General features: G+C 38.8%; 1 protein-coding gene across 5 annotated transcripts in view; it reads right to left on the bottom strand.

Annotated features, from left to right (window-relative positions):
* The window catches only part of TESK2 (testis associated actin remodelling kinase 2), a 141,747-nt gene that overhangs the window by 30,078 nt on the left and 91,980 nt on the right, over positions 1–19,689 (bottom strand). For 3 of the 5 annotated variants that reach the window (XM_081488651.1, XM_081488652.1, XM_081488653.1), the window contains one exon: positions 9,938–9,986. The exons of the other annotated variants lie outside the window; for them this stretch is intronic. In XM_081488651.1, coding sequence (XP_081344777.1) covers positions 9,938–9,986 — 49 coding nt within the window. The remainder of the gene's footprint in view (positions 1–9,937; positions 9,987–19,689) is intronic. 5 annotated transcript variants of the gene reach the window in all.

Raw genomic sequence — 19,689 nt, 5'->3', positions numbered from 1 at the left:
CCCAGAAATAAACCCTCATATATATCAAAGGGAAAAGGACAGTCTCTGCAACAAATGAGAAATGGAGAAATGCAAGTCAAAACCACAGTGAGTTATCACCTCACACCCATTAGAATGCAACTATTCAAAAAAAGAAAGAAAGAAAACAGTAAGCATTGACAAGGATGTACAGAAACTAGAACCCTTGTTCACTATTGGTAGGATTGTAAAATGGTACAATAACTATGGAAAACAATATGGTGGTTCCTAAAAAAGCTAAAAATAGAACTATTATATCATTTAGCAATTCTGCTTCTTGGTATACATCCAAAAAAATTGAAAACGGGTCTCTAAGAGACATATGCACACCTTTATTAAAAGCAGTATTGTTCACAATAGCTAACAGGTGGAAGCAACCCAAATTTCCACAGGTGGATGAATAGGTAAGTAAAATATAGTATGTATATACTTGTGATGGAATATTATTCAGATTTAAAAAGGACGGAAATCCTGTCACATGTTACAACATGGGTGAACCTTTAGGACATTAAGCTAAGAAAATGAGCCAGTCACAGAAAGAAACTACTGAGTGATTCCACTTTTTTGAGGTACATAAGTAATCAAAATCATAGAAACAGAAAACAGAATAGTGGTTACCAGGGAGGAGGAAGACGGAAATAGGGAGTTGTTTAACAGTACAGAATTTCAGTTTTGCAAGATGAAAAAGATCCAAAAACCTGTTGCACAACAATATAAACATATTTAATACTAACTATTGAATTGTACATTTAAAAATTGCTCAGTTGGTTAAGAAATAGATTTGTATTTTAACAGGAACTCTGGCTGGCAATATGGACAATATGGATGCAAGGCAAGGAACAAGACTGATAGGGAGAGTAGTTTAGAAGGTGTGGCAAAAGATGATGATAGCAGAAGGAACTCGCCTGAGGTGAATGGATTCAAGATAGAAAGGAGGCAAAATGGTCAGGACGTGATGATTGGTAAGATGTAAAAAATGGGAGAGGTCAAGGAGGAAGGGAAAGAGAACTCTAGTTTTAGGAAAGCTAAGCACTATACTAATACTTTTACAAGTTATTAATTAATTTAATAAACATTTATTAAGGAGCTACTGGTGCCAAGTACTACAGAAGGCTTTAGACAATTGTTCTGCCACCTTCACAGAGCAGCTTCTCCTTTTGGAAGTTCATCTAAACTAGCCCACTAAACACAAAGTGTCTCCTTAATAATTATTTGTTGAATAGGATACAGACACAAGCAATTACTATGAGAAGGCGAAGTGTACTAAAATGAGCATGTTGAGGAAGAAAAGCTTATGATTCATTTTGGAAATCATCGATCTAAGAACCTACTATATAAGCAATGGTGACTGTGATAACAAGAGAAGACCAACATAAACAGCAAGGAAGCACAGAGTAGAGCCAGTGAGTAGGTATCAAGTGTAGGAATGCTGAAATGCCCTAAAGGAGTAAGAATGTGTGAGAGGTACATCCTGCCACCATTGTCCTATTTGCTACAGAATCCGAAGTAGGAGAAACTCTCGAGTCAACACAGATCCAACTCTGATGAATGATACCACCTACCAAATTAAGAAAAACATATTTGTCAAAATTTCTGTTAGAAACAGGTTTAGCCTAAACTCACAAGGGGTTCTATGAATTCAAATGCCACACTAGTTTCACAGTCATGGAGAGGATTAAAAGAAAGATTAGCTAGAAGTCTCCTGAAGCATTTTGTGAATCCTCTGTCCTATCATTATTAACCACTGAAAAGATTCATCAGTTGCCCAAAACAACCCTGAAAGAGGCAGATGTCTGTGGCTAACAGTTTAATGGCTGGAAGTTCAAGTGTTGGGAAGCAGTGTCCAACATTCATCTATTTATCCATTCACCCAACAAATATTTATTGCATGCCAGTTATGTGAGATTCAACAGTGAACAAAATAGCCAGGATTAAGGAGCTAAAGTGAAGTGAAGTGAAGTGAAGTGAAGTCGCTCCTTCGTGTCTGACTCTTTGCAATCCCATGAACTCTAGCCTGTCAGGCTCCTCTGTCCGTGGGATTTTCCAGGCAAGAATACTGGAGTGGGTTGCCATTTCCTTCTCCAGGGGATCTTCCCAACCCAGGGATCGAACCCAGGTCTCCTGCATTGCAGGCAGACTCCTTACTGGTTCAGCCATGAGCTTGAAGTTGAGTAAACAGGATTATAGTCAGGTAGAACTTGACTCAATCCCAGCTTCAGTACTTAGCTAACAGACTTCAGGTAAATTAACTTCTTTTTGAGCCTCAGATTTCTCACCTGTAAAATGGGAAAATACCACATATTCCATGGGATTGTATGCAAATGTATCCCCCCACCCCAAAGGAGAGGCTTAGTAGGACCTGGCACACTGAAATAAGAAAAACAGCTTAATGATTTTCATTATTATTACTCAGAAAGTAATACAAGCAGTTGAAAACTGCCTCCTTCTAAATCAATAAAATGTTTTCCAGTGAAAAAGCTGATAAACAGGATCTGTACAAGGAAGGTACCATTCAGAGCACTCCTTGAAATCCTGATCTTTATGAAGTTATCTCCACTTGGATGTTCAGTAAATATCTCAAACTCAGTCTGTTCAAATCTGGCCTCTTGATTATCTTCCATCTTGTACCTCCTGAAGTCTTCCCATCTCCATTAACAGAAACTCTATCTTTCAGATGTTCAGGCCAAAAACTTCAGTTATCCTTGAATTATTTCATCTTCTCACATCCCTCACCCAGTGTATCTGGAAAGTTTGTTTTCTCTACTTTCAAAATAGATCTAAAATCTCAAGGTTCATTGCTACCATTCTGGTCCAAGTTACTATTACCTCTCATCTTTTTTGCATAGTCTCTATTTATTGCACGGACTCTGTTGCAATAGTCTCTCTTAACTAGTCTTTCTGCCTTCACCTTTGCCTCCTTTTCAGTCTATTCACCACACAGTTGCCAGGGTGATCCTGTTAAAAGGTAAGGTAATTACTTCATGTCGTAATTCTACTCAAAAACCTCCAAAGACTTCTCAATTCATCCTGAGTAAAACAGGAACTCTTACAATGGTCTATAAGGCACTTGGCAGGCTCTGGCCCATGTTTCTTCTCTGACTTCCGTCTACTACTATTCTTTTTATTCCTTCTGCTGCAGGCACATCACCGTCTTCAGAGTTCTTTGACCACACCCAGCACCAGGCATTTCTCCCTCCATATCTTCACACTTGCTGTTTCCACTGCCTAGAACACTTTTCCCCCAGATATTCACATAACTAGTTCCATTACCTCCTTAATTTTTATCTCTTCTGTGATATCTTCTCTATCCACACATTCAAAACTGCAAACCCCAGAGCACATAACATCATATATACAACTTGTTTTCTTGTTTAGTCTAACTCCTCTCCCACCCCTGATGATTACAATGTAATTTCCATGAGGGCAGAGATCATCATTTGTTCATTATTATATTCTACAGTCTTCCCTGTAGCTAAATGGTAAAGAATCTGCCTGCAATGCAGGAGACCTGGGTTCGATCCCTGGGTTCGATCCCTGAGTCGGAAAGATCCCCTGGAAAAGGAAATGGCAACCCACTCCAGTATTCTTGCCTCAGAAATCCCATGTACAGAGGAGCCTGGCAGGCTATAGTCCATGGGGTCTTAAAGAGTTGGACACGACTGAGCAACTAATACTACACTATATTCCCAGTACCTGGAATAGTGCAAGACACATATTGAGAGCCAGTAAGTTTTTTTCTTTAATAACTAAATGAGCTAGAGGCATGCTAGCAAGTCAGGGGGAAACTTCTTTAAGAAAAAAGTAAATTAAATGAACTCTTCTATTATTTGTAGGTTAGGCTGCCAACCTCAAATTCTTGTTTCTCAAATGTCTTAGGGAGTTACTAAAAATAAGAGCAGAAAACATGTACCACAATTTATTTAGAGATTTTTAAAATTACTAAATGACCAAACCAAAAAGTTAAATAAAAGCTGCATTTTTTTTCAGAAGTAAAGAAGACGCCAACATGTATTCATAGGAATGCTTTAGCTATTTTTACAAGTATAAATGGAATAAACTTCTAATTGTGAAAGGACTTGAGATGTAATGTTTCACACTATTTTTGACTGCTGGCTCTTTCCACTGGAGTTAATGCAGCTTCTACATGTACTATGGACGCAGCCACACAGGGTATCATTATACAGACCCTATTTAAGAGACTGACCTTCACTAGAGAACTTAGAATTTGACATAACTTGGAAAGTGGAAGGGAGAAGAGAGACAAGGCATCTCAGGTCCTGGAAGGCATATCTAAGGCCAGCACATGTAGAAGATAGCAAAAAGACCCACCTAACTAAAGGGAGCAATTTGAATTCTGAAATCCGATTAGAGAAAGTCTAGAATACTAAACAGAAGTTTTTAAACAGAAGCATCACATTATCAAAGTATGCCTCATGAAGATTACTTATGTAGCAACATATCAAACTGAAACAAAGGCAGACCAGGGACAAGAAAAGCAGCCATATGCTTGAAAGATAGAGGGCATAGCTATGTTGCCCAAGTTAACTCAAGGCAGGCACCCGACAACTTTGCATTTGGCTCAAGGTAAGTTAGACCAGAATACTCTGTACTGGGTCACACAAAAATAAGAAAAGCAGTAGGCAAAACCAATGGCAATATCACAGCACACCAAGAAACTGGAATCGGGGTCTGGCTGCTCGTTTTTATAAATAATGCATGAGTTTGGTTACTGAACCCACAGAGTTTCCTTTCATTGTAAGCTCTCTGATTATATAAGGCTACTCAGAGGTCTGACAGAAACTGACTCAGAAACAACACATATCAACCCACATAAACAAGGAATGTCCAAAGTAACTCTTCTTTAATAAAGAAGGTGGGGAAGGGGGTGGAAATGGTGAGTGAGAAGAGGATGAGGGCTTTGTGAATTAAAAATTCTCTTCAGCCATTCCCTCATGAGTGAAGAGCATTTCTTTCAGTACCAAGTATCTGACTGGCTGAGGTGACTTTGCTGTAAAGAGGCCAAGCAATTGCTCTGTTTATAGCTGCCATGCCATGTTCAGTCACTTCAGTCGTGTCAACTCTTTGCGACACCATAGACTATAGCCTGCCAGGCTCCTCTGTCTAGGGGACTCTCCAGGCAAAAATACTGAAATGGGCTGCTATTCCAGAGGATCTTCCAAACCCAGGGATTCAATCTATATCTCCTGCACTGCAGGCAGATTCTTTATCACTGAGCCACCAGGGAAGCCCCCTGTTTATAGCCAAGTGGCTCTTATTGCCACAGTAGAAAAAAGAATAGTTTTTCCATTGCAGAAATGGTAAGAAAGACCCCAAAACGTCCTATCAATTCTTTTGCTGACTCCCTTGACCAGAGTATTGTCACTTGAGGCCCCTACCCCACAACCTTATACTCAGCTCATCCACCAAATTCCCAATCTTCTAGGCACTAAAAGGTTCTGTAAAACGAGGTCTCCCCCAAAAAAGAAGTTCCCCAAACTGCTTGATATGAGGATATTTCCCTCCTTGTGCTTTTCTTAACAAAGTAAAAAACAAAAAATATCCCCAAACAAAAACAAACCATAAAAACCATTATGAGATGACATGTAATCTGTCTGTAAGCATCTCTCTCTCCTCGTTCTTTGACATCCCCCCAACCTGAATATGGAATAGAAAACAGCATGTAAGTTGGTGGCAGCTACTTTTTGATTATGAATGAGTGCCTACCTTAGGATGAAGCTGACAATGTAAGCATAAAACAAAGAAATGGGGAGAGGAGGGGGTCTCTGGATAACATCTATTTAGCTGCTGAATTAACCAAGTTCTAACCTAATAAGCTGCTAGAATTTCAGTTTATATGAGTCCTTTTGTTGTTTAAGGCCATTTAACTATTTTCTGTTACTTGCACCCAAATACATTCTAATATATCCAATAACCAGAAATCAGCTTTCCCAAATAACCCAAAATATACAAAATTAGTCAGAAATGAATTCTACAAATACTACATGTGTTACACATACAAGAACCTATGCTCAGGACTATGGGGAATACATAAGTGAACTAAGGACAGCATGTTGTAATGAAAAGAGTACAGACTTTGAGGTCAGATGAACCTAAATCCAAATCCTACTTTGAGGAAGTCACTTAATTTCTCTAAGCCTTAGTTGTCTCATCTATAAAAAAGAAGAAATAGAACTACAGAATTGTGAGAATTATAGCTAATATATAAAGCACCAAGCATACCACTCAGCCCACAGTGGGTGCTTAATAACTAGTAGTTATGATTTTTAAAATGAGAGCAAGTCTTTACCCTCAAGTAGGGTAGAAAAGACTAATAATTATGATGTGCTAACTGGGATGTTTATAGGATATGAGATATTGCAACAAAGGTTCCAGTTCTTCACCCCTTACTGAACCAATGTTCTTTGACACAAAGAACTTTGCAGTATGCTCCCAGTGTGGATTCAGGCATGTGACTTGCTTTGTCCAATCGGATATTAGCCAACCAAACTTGAACATAAGCAGAGTCATGAAAAGCACTTGTACAAATGTGCTGACACACTCTTGCTATTCTGGTATCATCTTAAGAAAGACATGTCCAAGTTAGCCCACCGGTCCCAGAAGACAATGAGAAGCAGCTGAAGCAAAGTGCCCACACAAAGCTCACCCTAGAGCAGACCACCAGCAGACCTGCAGACAGATGAATGAGCAAGAGAGAGAGCAGCAAAACTGCCCAACTGGGCCACTGGGCCCAGTTCAGCTTAGCAGAACCTCCAGAGGTATGTGAAATAAATGTTTATTGTTGCATGGTTTTGTGGTTGAATATTACACAGCAATAGCTAACTGACCATAGGGTTATATTTCTGTCTTTAAAAACCAAAGATTTCCACTTCCTTGATACTCATGACTCAATGAAAGACAAGGTTAGGTCTTTTGAGTCAAAAACATACTTTTGGATTCTTAATTCAACTCATTAAACTCGAAAGTGCCTGATCTTTCATCAAACTGCTTTCTCTTTAACAAATACTAATTTGCTTAAAAACTTAGAAGTCTATGCTGACCATAAGTAGTTTAAAAAAACACTCGTAAATGTCTGACTGTTCCAAGTTCAATTAATGTCTACAATTACAATGAACACTTGTAGAAATGGCTGAGGCCCAGAAAAGTCTGGATCACCATTGTATGTGAGAAACATTCTTCTTAATAATATCAATACTTTATAGGCATCAATAAGAGCTATGCTTCTCTACTGTAATTACTGACAAACTATTTTGAGAGAAATAAGGAATGGTGCTCACATTACTGTGGAGGACAGGCATTCCACCAACCAAGAAATATTTACTATCATCCAAGTTCTAAGCAGTGTGCTTGATGTTATTAGTAATTTATCTTTATGATCTTTAGTGAAACCAACAGCTGTGCTGTCAAGTCAAATTATTAGGCCATTAAACCTAGGAGTCTCTGGAAATCTATGCCATGATGGCCTTTATTGATCCCCTTATGAAAACAAAGAAGAACATTTGGATATTTGGGCTTCATGACCTTTGGCCTATTAATATCATAATAAAGATTATTAGTATGATAAGTTGTATCAATATCTCATTAATTATACAGAAATACACTCACAAAGCACTTACTGCATCTTGCATATGACTATAAACAAGCTACTAATCAACAGGAAATATTATTTAAGTGCAACATGGCCAAAAGAATGTTGCACTACAATGATTCATTTCTGCCCTTTCTACTACATCCACTTTTAAATTTGAGGCATGATCACAGGTTTTAAAGCATATTCTTATTTGTCAGTAAAACCAACACACAAGCCCTTCCAATGAACTCACATTTCAGAAAACAATGATATAAACAGGGAGTGCAACAAATACTTTTACAAGTGTTTATGATTAGTGTCAGAGCTCTGGTGGATAGAGGGCTTGAGAGGAGTTTTGTCTTTGAGGAATATATATACTCACTTCTGAGAAAAGAAATACACAGAAAATATTTCTTGGTTCAGGATGCTGGTTATGGGTGTGTTCTTTTGTGAAAACCTAATGAGATACACATTTTCCATATGTGTGCTTTTCTTTATACTTTGTAAAAGGTTTTAAAAATTTAATGACATAAACAGCAGTACAGAATTAAGTACTAAATGAAAACTATTGACAATTCGAGAAGTTCAAGAGGGACTGGTCACTGTTAATGCTATAATAGTTAAAATGTATTAAGCAATTACTGTATGCCAGTTACTATATTAAATAAGCATTTTACATCCTCACAGTATCACTGTGGTCATAATCTTACCAACAGCATTTGCCACAACTACATAATTACTTCTTCCTCCTTGAAGCCCCTTCCTTTCCATTCCAGGCCAACACACTCCTGGTTTTCTTCCTATTTCCCTAGCTATTCCTTAATCTGCCTTTCCCATCAAACTTTAAAAATTCAAGTACTTTAGCACTCAGCTATAGTCCTCTTCCGGAGAAGGCAATGGCACCCCACTCCAGTACTCTTGCGTGGAAAATCCCATGGATGGAGGAGCCTGGTAGGCTACAGTCCATGGGGTTGCTAAGAGTTGGACACAACGGAGCCACTTCACTTTCACTCTTCCCTTTCATGCACTGGAGAAGGAAATGGCAACCCACTCCAGTATTCTTGCCTGGAGAATACTAGGGACGGTGGAGCCTGGTGAGCTGCCGTCTATGGGGTCACACAGAGTCAGACACGACTGAAGCGACTTAGCAGCAGCATAGTCTTCTTCTCTATCTAGATTCCTTGGGATAGGTACTACTATTATTATTCCTGTCTTACAAATGGAAACATTGCAGCACAGGGAGATTCAATTAGTTATTAGGGAATCCAAGAATACTGAGATATGGCAATCAATACTACAGAACCCATGCTCTTCACTACCTCACTAACTTACTTTCTTTGGCCTTCCATATAAGAGGCAGGACATAGCTATACACATTCCACATTCTGGTGTTCTCAGTAACTGAGAAAAAAGACACTGAGTGAGGCACATGGGACCCTCCTTGGTAATATATTAAGGATTAATACCAGGTACCAAGCCAGTAGGAAACCAATGCTCTTGCAAATTCTGTTGAACAATTTTCCTTCTTAAATTCTTCACTTTGTATTCTGGTGCTTCTCAAGGAGAAATGTGAAATCATTCTAGAACATAGAATCTGAAAAGTTTTGAAGAATACCTAGGAGGCTTATGAAAACCTACTAAACCTAGAGTATTCTAGGAATCCAGATTCCTAAGAAGCGACCCAAGCAAATTATGAAGCTGGTAACCTAGTACCTGAATTTGGGAAGCATTTGTTTGAGAGGGGATTCCCTGGTCCTCAGAGGCTAAGTAGTGACCACTACATATTTACCTGCCTAGAAGAGACTGAAAATGAAATGAGAATAGAGATGTAAACTGTACAAGGAGTACTTTTCTCCAATAAGGAAACTAGAGGAGCAATAGTGGAATTTTAGATCAGGACCCCACACATTTCTTAATAGTCTGGGAATATGTTGCCATGATACAGCACGCAGCCAAGTGACATCATCCCTTAGTTTAGGAGGGGGTCATCCAGGCAGCAACAACCAATATAATATTTGAGCACTCATTCCCAGTTCAGTTCAGCTGCTCAGTTGTGTCCAACTCTTTGCGACCCCATGAACTGCAGCACACCAGGCCTCCCTGACTCATTCCCAGAGTACTCACCAAGAATTATCAGGGAATCCAAGAGTATTAAGAGATATGGCTAACTGTCCCAAGGCTACAGAAGAAAGCTTTGTTAACAATGCCCTTTTTGCATAAACATAAATGAATACATATTTTACACATGTATGCGAGTAACAATTAGAGTGGAACCATAAACGCTGAAACTAAGGCAAAGAAGTTACTTCAACATGCTTATTGAAGTCTTACCTCTGTGAGTGCATGCAACTGTCCTTGATGTACACACACACCCATGAACCTACAAAACAAAACAGATTTTTCTTTAAACAAATGAAAAGGACATGAACATAACTAGTGTAGATGTGCATGCATTAGAGACAGTCCAACACCTGTAAAGTCTACTGTCCTGAATAACACTGTAGCTTCTCAAACTTTAATACCACTCTTGTAAATTCTAAGTTTATTATGAAATATCTGGCTGTGGCAAGACCCAGTGGTAAAAAGCATTGGTGGAAAAGGGAGGGGAGCAAGCCTTTAAAAACAGCATGGTATAATGAGCAAGCACCAAGCTGGAACCAACGAAACTGGTTCCAGCTTCATACTGGTTTAGCTTGGCCATTATCTGTCTACATGCTCACACACACAAAAAGGTCACTAACCCTATGGCTTCCTCAGTTTCCTCATCTAAAAAGTAAGTAGGCTGAACTACCCAATATGAAGGTCTGTAATTTACAATCAATGAACTGGGGTTGGGAATACCCACATTTACCAGAGGACAGAGAGTTAACTTCCTTAACATAAAAAGAACTCTTCTAAATATGTAATTTTAGAACCCAATAGAAAAATAAGCAAAAAGTATGTACATTAAAAAAAATGTAAAAATCCACAGAAAAATAAGAATAAAGAGCTAATCATATAAAAATGTGCTCTCCTTCATAATTAGAGAAATGTATACTAAAACAAGGAGCTATTACTTTTTAAATCTATCAGTGAATGAAGATTAAGAATGATAATGATTGGGAGAATTCCTCGAGATGGATCCAGTGGTTAGGACTCTGCTCTCACTGCAGAGGGTGCAGGTTCAATCCTTGGTTAGGGAACTAGGATACTGCTTAGGAATGCAAGCCCATCAGGGCAGCACTCCCCAGCCCCCAGAAAAGAATGATAATGCTCAGTGTTGTCCAGAAGGAAAGGAAACAAGAATAGGAAATACTGCTGAGTTCTCAGTACAACTTTTTCAAAGGGTAATTAACTGATCATATCTAGCAAAAATTTTCATTACTCCAACAATCCACTTCTAGAAATTTATCTTACAAGTATACTCAATGTGGGTGAGCAAAAATTCACATAAAAGGACATCTACTTCACCACTGTATGTGAATCTAAATACCCATCAAATAAAAGACTTGTTAAATATTTACAGTATAATTCATAGATTAGAATACTATACAGGCATTAAAAAGAATGAAGTAATCCTTACACACTGACATGACAATATACACAAAATATACTGCTAAATGAAAATGTCAAGCTTTAAAATACCATTTGTGTAAAAAAATTTTATATATTAATAGAAAGTATCTAGAAGCATTAATAATAAATTGTACTGAGGGGGTAAAGGGTGATTTTTATTTTTTAGTGCACATACTTATGTTATATTTGAAGTTTCTTCAACCATCAGCTTACATTTTTAGGTAAAAATAATTTTTAAACAAAAATCACAGATCAATTATTATGACTGATGATAATCATTAAGTGACAGAAGATAAATGACATAAAGCCAGTGACACTCAGGGCTTAGGTTGTCAAGAAAAAAGTCTCATTAACAATATCCACAGGGCCCAAGTAAGCTCTAGTTTAGAAGAGAAAAGAAAAGGGAAGAACTTGAATAAAGGGATAGTGAAGGCACAGCAGTAACTGTGCTCGAAAGGACCATAAAGTGCTACGAAGGCAGAGTCCAGGTCATAGCACCTAACAGTGCCTAGCAAATAGTTTGTTTACTCAGTGCATAATTGCTGAGTGAAAAGCAACTGAGTGAGGGAGAAAGCCTGGTCAGCTGTAACATCACAGCGATTTTAAAGACATGCTGCTCTAACCAAAATTACTAATGTGAAAATTTCACAGTTTCTCCAAGAGGTGTTATCTAGACCACTGGTTTTCTCTAAGGGCATCCAGAGACATGGTGGGGACTTGAGAAAGGAAAAAAACCCAAGGAAATATCTAGGTAGTACTGAAAATAAGATGCAGGTTTCTATGACAGGTTAAAACTTACCTCTTGGGAATAAACAGCCTTAGGAATAAAAAGGAAGTGAAATAATAGAGTAGTTAAAAGAGGTCTGGGAAGAAAAAATAAAAGAGGTCTGGGACTTCCCTGGTGGTACAGTGGGTAAGAATCCACCTGCCGATGCAGGGGACATGAGCTGGATCCCTGATTCAGGAAGATTCCACATGCCATGTGCCACAACTACTGAAGCCCACACACTTTAGTACCCACAAGCCCCAACTACTGAGCCCACATGCTGCAACTACTGAAGCCCAGCACACCTAGAACTTGTGCTCTGCAACAAGAGAAGCCACCACAATGAGAAGCTTGCACACCACAACCAAGAGCAGCCCCTGTCGCTGCAACTAGAGAAAGTCCACACACAGCAATGAAGCCCCAGCACAGCCAAAAATAACTAACTAAAAAAACTAAAAGTACAGAAAGAAGATAATTGACAACCTAGATATCGATTTAAAAAAGAGCTCTGAAGTTAGAGGGTGTAGGTTCAAATCCCATCTCCACTTGTTACTAGGCAAGCATTAGTTTCCCTCTCACAGGATACTAGTGTCCACAACGTAAGGTTGTTGGAAAGACTAAATGAAACAACTCCATTCACCGGTCAGTTTCTTTACTGTGAAACTCACTACCTAATATGGAAGAGAATGAGGTGAGGAATGTAGGACAGGTAAAAGTCTAAAGAATATTTAACATAAGTAACACAGAGTGCTGGAAGACTGAATCTGGAATGCTGAATGTTTCTGGGCGGCATGGCATAGTGTCTTTGCAGATACAGCATCTGACAGCTTCAGTTTAACATCAGAAACCAGTTGGGTAAAAGAGAGGAAGCTGTACTAGAACAAAGGAAATCCGGGCGAGATAAACGAGAAAACAATCAATCTGGGGGAGCTGAAGTCTTAGAGGTATCTTTTTTTTTCCTTATTAAAGACATTTTATTATTTTTTTCGTAAGACTCTTGAGAATCCCTTGGACTGCAAGGAGATCCAACCAGTCCATCCTAAAGGAGATCATTCCTGGGTGTTCATTGGAAGGACTGATGTTGAAGCTGAAACTACAATCCTTTGGCCACCTGATGCGAAGAGCTGACTCATTGGAAAAGACCCTGATGCTGGGGAAGATTGAGGGCAGGAGGAGAAGGGGACGACAGAGGATGAGATGGCTGGATGGCATCACTGACTCAATGGACATGGGTTTGGGTGGACTCAGGGAGTTGGTGATGGACAGGGAGGCCTGGCATGCTGTGGTTCATGGGGTCGCAAAGAGTCAGACACGACTGAGCGACTGAACTGAACTGAACTGAATGTTTTTATTGAAGGACAGTTGATTTACAATATTATATTCACTTCAGGTGTACAGCAAAGTGATTCAGTTATATATATATTCTTTTTCAGATTCTTTTCCCTTATAGGTTATTACAATATATTGAGTATAGTTCCATGGCTATATAGTAGGTCATTCTTGGTTACCTATTTTATATATATATTTTATACATAGTAGTGTGTATATGTTAAACCCAAACTCCTAATTTATCCCCCTCTCACCTTTCTCTTTTGGTAACGATAAGATTGTTTTCTATGTCTGAGGGTCTATTTCTATTCAGTGTCATATATGTATACATATATATGTATATATACATATATATATCCTTTTGCAGATTCTCTTCCATTATAGGTTATTACAAGATACTGAACATAGTTCCTAGTACTCAACAGTGGCTCCTTGGCGATTACCTATTTTGCATATGGTAGTGTGTATCTATTAATTCCAAACTCCTAATTTATCTCCCCTTCCCTTTTTGGTAACCGTAAGTTGGTTTTCTATGTCTGTGAGTCCATTTCTATTTTATAGATAAGTTCATTTTGTATTTTTTAAGAGTCCACATATAAGTGATATCATGTGATATTTGTCTTTGTCTGACTTACTTCACTTAGTATGATGATATCTAGGTCCATTCACGTTACTGAAAATGGCATTATTTCATTCTTTTTATGGCTGAGTAATATTCCATTGTGTGTATATACCACATCTTCTTTACTGTAGAGGTATCTTTAAAAAAGGTCAGTGTTAAGTGTTTGTACAGTTCCTTAGTCACCAGAATTATGAGAGTCAGTATTCTATTCATTTATTTAACAACTACTTGTTGAGTGGCCACTATGTGTAAGACATTAGGGACAGAACAGTGAATAAAACAAAGTCCCTGCTCTTTCAAAGCAGTTTCATTCCAGGGGTCATTCTATTGGAAAGCAATTGTAACAAAAAGTTAAATGGATGTTTTGCAGAATGCAGTTAAATTGTTGTGCATAAATAGCTGTATCTAGCAAACCTCTTACAGGAAGGATGCTTCCCTGAGATTACATGGTATTTCTGCCTAAGGATGATTCTATTATCATTATCCCACCATAGCAAAAAGAGGTAAATAATATACAATAAGCTTTTATTACAAAAATTTTATAATATTACAGTAAGTAATATACAAAAGCTTCACTATAGCTTTCTAAACTATAAAGGGCACTGCTGCTGCTGCTGCTGCTAAGTCACTTCAGTCGTGTCCGACTCTGTGTGACCCCATAGACGGCAGCCCACCAGGCTCCCCTATCCCTGGGATTCTCCAGGCAAGAACACTGGAGTGGGTTGCTATTTCCTTCTCCAATGCATGAAAGGGAAAAGGGAAAGTTAAGTCGCTCAGTCGTGTCCGACTCTTCGCGACCCCATGGACTGCAGCCGACCAGGCTCTTCCAACTAAGGCCTACTACTTGTTTTCATAAAATTTTATTGGAACATAACCATGGTATTTTCTGGGGCTGCTTTTGTGCTACAACAGTAGACTTAAATAGTTGTGACAGAGACTGTATGGCTTGCAAAGACTGAAACATTTACTATCTAGTCCTTTACTGAAAGAGTTTGCTCATACTACCTTAAAAGACTGTTAGGAGGATAAAATGGGATATTTCAGGTACAATATCTAGCCTATGATCAAATAAAGGTTAGCTGTTTTTTATTTTATTATTATTAATGATTCTAAATTATATCATCTCTTATGTGACTATTAAGAGTTACCTTTTCAAAACCTGAACTACTGTCATTTCCTTCTTTATAAGCCTTCTGCCTATAGAATAAAGTCAAAATTCCTTACCACAGCATTTGAAACTTTCCATGATGTGTTCCAGCTTATCTTTGGAAGCTCACACTTTCCCATGAGCCTTATTCTTCACCCATTTCTCCCTTTCTTCTGCTTCTATCCTACAAATATATTTAAATTTACTCATCTTAAAAAAATGCTTCCCTTGCCCCCTCTCCAGTGGTTCAACAGTAAAGAATCTGCCTGCAATGTAGGAGATGTGGAGATGTGGGTTCGATCCTTGGGTCAGGAAGATCTCCTGGAGGAGAAAATAAATTTCTAATGGCACTCCAGTATTCTTGCCCGGAAAATCTCATGGACGGAAGAGCCTGGTGGGCTACAGTCCATGGGGTTGCAAAAGAGTTGGACAGGACTAAGCGACCAAAACAACAACAAAAACAAAGCCCCCCTCCCTAAAATATGATCCTAAGTCATTCTTTGCATTTGTAACCAACCTTTAAGAGTAGGTTATATACACTATAGGGCTTCCCTAGTAGTTAAGACAGTAAAGAATCTGCCTCCAATGCAGGAGACAGGGGTTTAATCCCTGGGTCAGGAAGATTCCCTGGAGGAGAAAATGGCAACCCACTTCAGTACTCTTGCCTGGAGAATTCCATGGACAGAGGAGCCTGGCGGTTAACAGTCCATGCGGTCACAAAGAGTCAAGTCGGACGCAACTGGGTGACTTAACACTTTCACTTTACATACATATCTTTACACTATCTGGCTTCCCTCGTAGCTCAGCTGGTAAAGAATTTGCCTGTAACGCAAGAGACCCCGGTTTGATTCCTGGGTCAGGAAGATCCGCTGGAGAAGGGATAGGCTACCCACTCTTATATTTCTTGGGCTTCTCTGGTGGCTCAGCTGGTAAAGAATCTGCCTGCAATGCAGGAGACCTGGGTTCAATCCCTGCGTTGGGAAGATCCCCTGGAGATCTTCATGGCTACAGTCCATGCGGGACACGGCTGAATGACTAACACTTTTCACTTTACATACACTATCTACATATCTTTAACCTTCCTTTGTTTCTACACTCATTATAACCTGCCTTCTGCCCACGTTAACTCTTTTTGTAACTTTCCTTACTGTGGAAGATTCAGAGTTTTATTTGTCTCTGCATTTCTAGTACCTAGTACAGTATCTTACATACAGTAAGCAAGATCTCAGTAAAGATTTGTTGAAGGGCATGAATGATTTTTATGACCTGGAAACAACTTCAAGCTCCTCCCTGAGCTGGAAGACTTCATTTACTTACTGAAAATTATCCTTTTAGGATCAGCTAAAATTTCATTTCCTCTGCAATGATCTTTAGAATGCCTTCAGTTAACATAGTACTCTTTCCTTTCTTCCTGGCTCCCAGAAGTGCTAACATCCATCTTTGCAAGATTGCTCATTAGCATAAGTCAAGAGGCCCAAGGTGTGGAGTCTGACTGCTTGGATTTGAATCCTGGCTCTGCTTACTGATGACCTCTCCATATTTCAGGTTTTTTCCACATGCAAAATGGAAATGTTGGTATTATGTAACCTATATGGTTATTATGAGGATTAAAATAACTTGAGCTCTTAGAACATAATATGCACTAGAGAATGTTAGCTATTCTTCCTTTTAATCTTTCTGACTTCTCCAGATTAGAATATAAGGGAGGCTTTTAAGAGTACAGAACTCATCTAATTTATTTCTATATACACACAATGCTTTGCACATAAGATGCTAAACAAGTATTTCTTGAATGAAAAGGCAATAATCACCAAATTAATTTCACAACGTAAACTCATTTTATAAGAAAGAACATTTAGAGGCAGGTACAAGGCTAGAAAACCAAGAGGTATTTATTTTATTTCATCAAATATTTGTACAGAAGGGAGGCGATAGGATTCTATTAGCAAAACAATGGCTACATTCTAAAGTTAAAAGGGTCTTCTAGAAACTGAAAGTACTTGGTTTGAGTGTGATTTACCCTTGCTTCCCATCCCCTCAGACCCACCATCACTATCACCACCCCACCCACAGAGATGTCACAGAGGACACGTTCAGGCGGGCACTGGCTTCATGTGACAGTCTTCCCCACCCCCTACTCACATCGCCACATCATAGTGGTGTCGCACAGTTCTACTTCTACATGAAACTTTTCTGCTAGACCTCCTCAACCTCATTTCCTTTCCACCACCACCACCTCATCGAAAATGGTGTTAAAGAGCTGGCAAGCTGAGACAGGCATTAGCTTTCTATTGGAAGAAGAGCTTGAGCAGAGCTAATCATTCGAGTTGCCATAAAAAGCATATACTTTTAAAAGGGAAATATTACTCATCCTTAATAGGGAAGTGATTTACCCCTAAAAAGGAATTAATATATCAACAGTAAGTTTTCACTAAAATTTTTATTGCTACTTTAATCAAAATCTAAATTGTGGCCAAAGCTGAAAAATCTTTTTTGATAAGAGACAGGATCTAAAAAAAATGACATTTTGAATGATTCTTATTCTCCACTACCACCACCCAAAATCATGCAAGCTTAAATTACTTAGCTCAGAAAGGGGGCATTTTCTTAATGGATATGCTTGACAGTGAGTGACAGATTACTCAAATTTGTTATTTTTAATTTCATATTACACACACATTTGCATTGTCTTTTAGACCAGTGCTTGCTAAATTTTAATATGGAAACAGATCACCCAGAAGTTACATAAACTGCAGACTTTGATTCTATAAGTCAGGGGGGATCTGAAATTTTGAATTTCTAAAAAGCTCCCAGGTGATGCTAATGCTGCCTGGTCTATGGAGCATATATTGAGTAGCAAGGCTCTGTCTAGACCAAAGACAGCTAGCTGATTACTACTCTAAAGTTACTAAGATTATAATAGGAAACTCCCAACTGTGATACTACTGGTAAACTAGAGTTTGACCAGAGACTTAATTTTCCTGTCTTTTCTGTAGAATGATTTACCATTCCCCATAAAGTATCATAACCACACTTTTCCATAACTTAGCTTTTTTCCTTAGACTGTTTGCATTGTTTAGAATGCCCCACCCTTCATTTCCATGGAGTTATATTCTGCCCCAAAGCTCATTTCCTTTTCCCAAAACAAATCTGGCTCTAAGTAGAAGTATTTCTGAACTAGCATGCTTCTGAATTACCAAGGCACTCTATCTATACCACATTGCCACATCATCATAATTTTCTACCTTTAACTGTTTTATAATGTGCCTTATATTTCCCTTAGGAGACCATAAGCTTCTTAAAGCATTCTCTTGAGTGGCATACAACAGTATATAAACACTTGCTAGATAATTTAAAACACAACTCTGACCACTCAAATATTACTGAGTGCCAACTACGTGCCAGGCACCAGTAACAATCATAACAATTACAAGAACTAACTCAAAGAGCGCTTACCGTCTAGGCATTGTTCTAAGCACTTTATGTTATATTCATTTAATCCTCATAATAACCCAAAGAAGTAATACTTTTATTAACCTAATCACATTGATGAAGAAACTGAGGCTCAGAGAAATTAAGTAACTTGTCCAAAGTCACACAGCTAATAAGTGGTAGAGTCAGGAGTCAAATCTAAACAGTGGGTTCCAAAGTCTGTGGTTTTGTTTTTGTTTTGGTGGGGGGGTGTACCATGTGGCTTGGGGGATCTTATTTCCCCCTACCAGGGATTGAATCCAGGGCCCCTGAAGTGCAAGCATGGAGTCCTAACCCCTGGACCACCAGGCAATTCCCAAAGTCTGTGCTCTTAACCACGATGTTATAATACCTCTCCGTATAGTTATAAGTTCAGTTCAGTTCAGTTGCTCAGTCCTGTCCGACTCTTAGCGACCCCATGAATCGCAGCACGCCAGGCCTCCCTGTCCATCACCAACTCCCAGAGTTTACCCAAACTCATGTCCATCGAGTTGGTGATGCCATCCAGCCATCTCATCCTCTGTCATCCCCTTCTCCTCCTGCCCCCAATCCTTCCCAGCATTAGGGTCTTTTCCAATGAGTCAACTCTTCACATGAGGTGGCCAAAGAGGATATAAAAATGAGTAAGACACAACCTGTTCACTTAAGAAGCTATTGGCTCAAAAAATTGTTGTGACAGCTCAGAGCTCCTGATATAAGTCCAAACTCCTTAGCATGTTATTCAAGAGTCTGAATGATCTGACCCAAATCTCTTTCTTTATCTATTACATCCATCTGCATTCTCTATGTTTTACTATAGTTATATAACCAGCTTCTCCTAAATATGTCCTGAATTCTCCCACTTCTATTTTGTGGCTGGAATAAGTCCATCTTTCTCATCAAAATTAATCTTTCTCTTTCCTATACACTCAAATCACTCCATTTAAACTTCTACTGTAACACTAACCAGGCTTGCCTTCTACACGTTTTAGCTATGTCCACCTTTTCTACTCAATTAGAGGATTCTTGAGGGCAGAGATGAAAAGAGTACAGAAGAGAATGGTTACTTGTTAACTTCCCTTTTCCTCTCGAAGTAGGCTACATTTCCCAACTGGTTAAGACCATAACACTGAGTTCTGGCCAGTGGTACAGGGATAGAAGTGATTATATCATTTTCAGGCCTGTCCCATTAAAAACCTCAACGTTATCCTCCA

The sequence above is a fragment of the Giraffa tippelskirchi genome, chromosome 5 (genome assembly GCF_054371585.1).
Source record: "Giraffa tippelskirchi isolate mGirTip1 chromosome 5, T2T-mGirTip1v1.2.pri, whole genome shotgun sequence".
Lineage (NCBI taxonomy): Eukaryota > Metazoa > Chordata > Mammalia > Artiodactyla > Giraffidae > Giraffa > Giraffa tippelskirchi.
The sequence above is the reverse complement of the archived record's forward strand: the minus strand, read 5'-3'. Positions and strand labels throughout refer to the sequence as shown.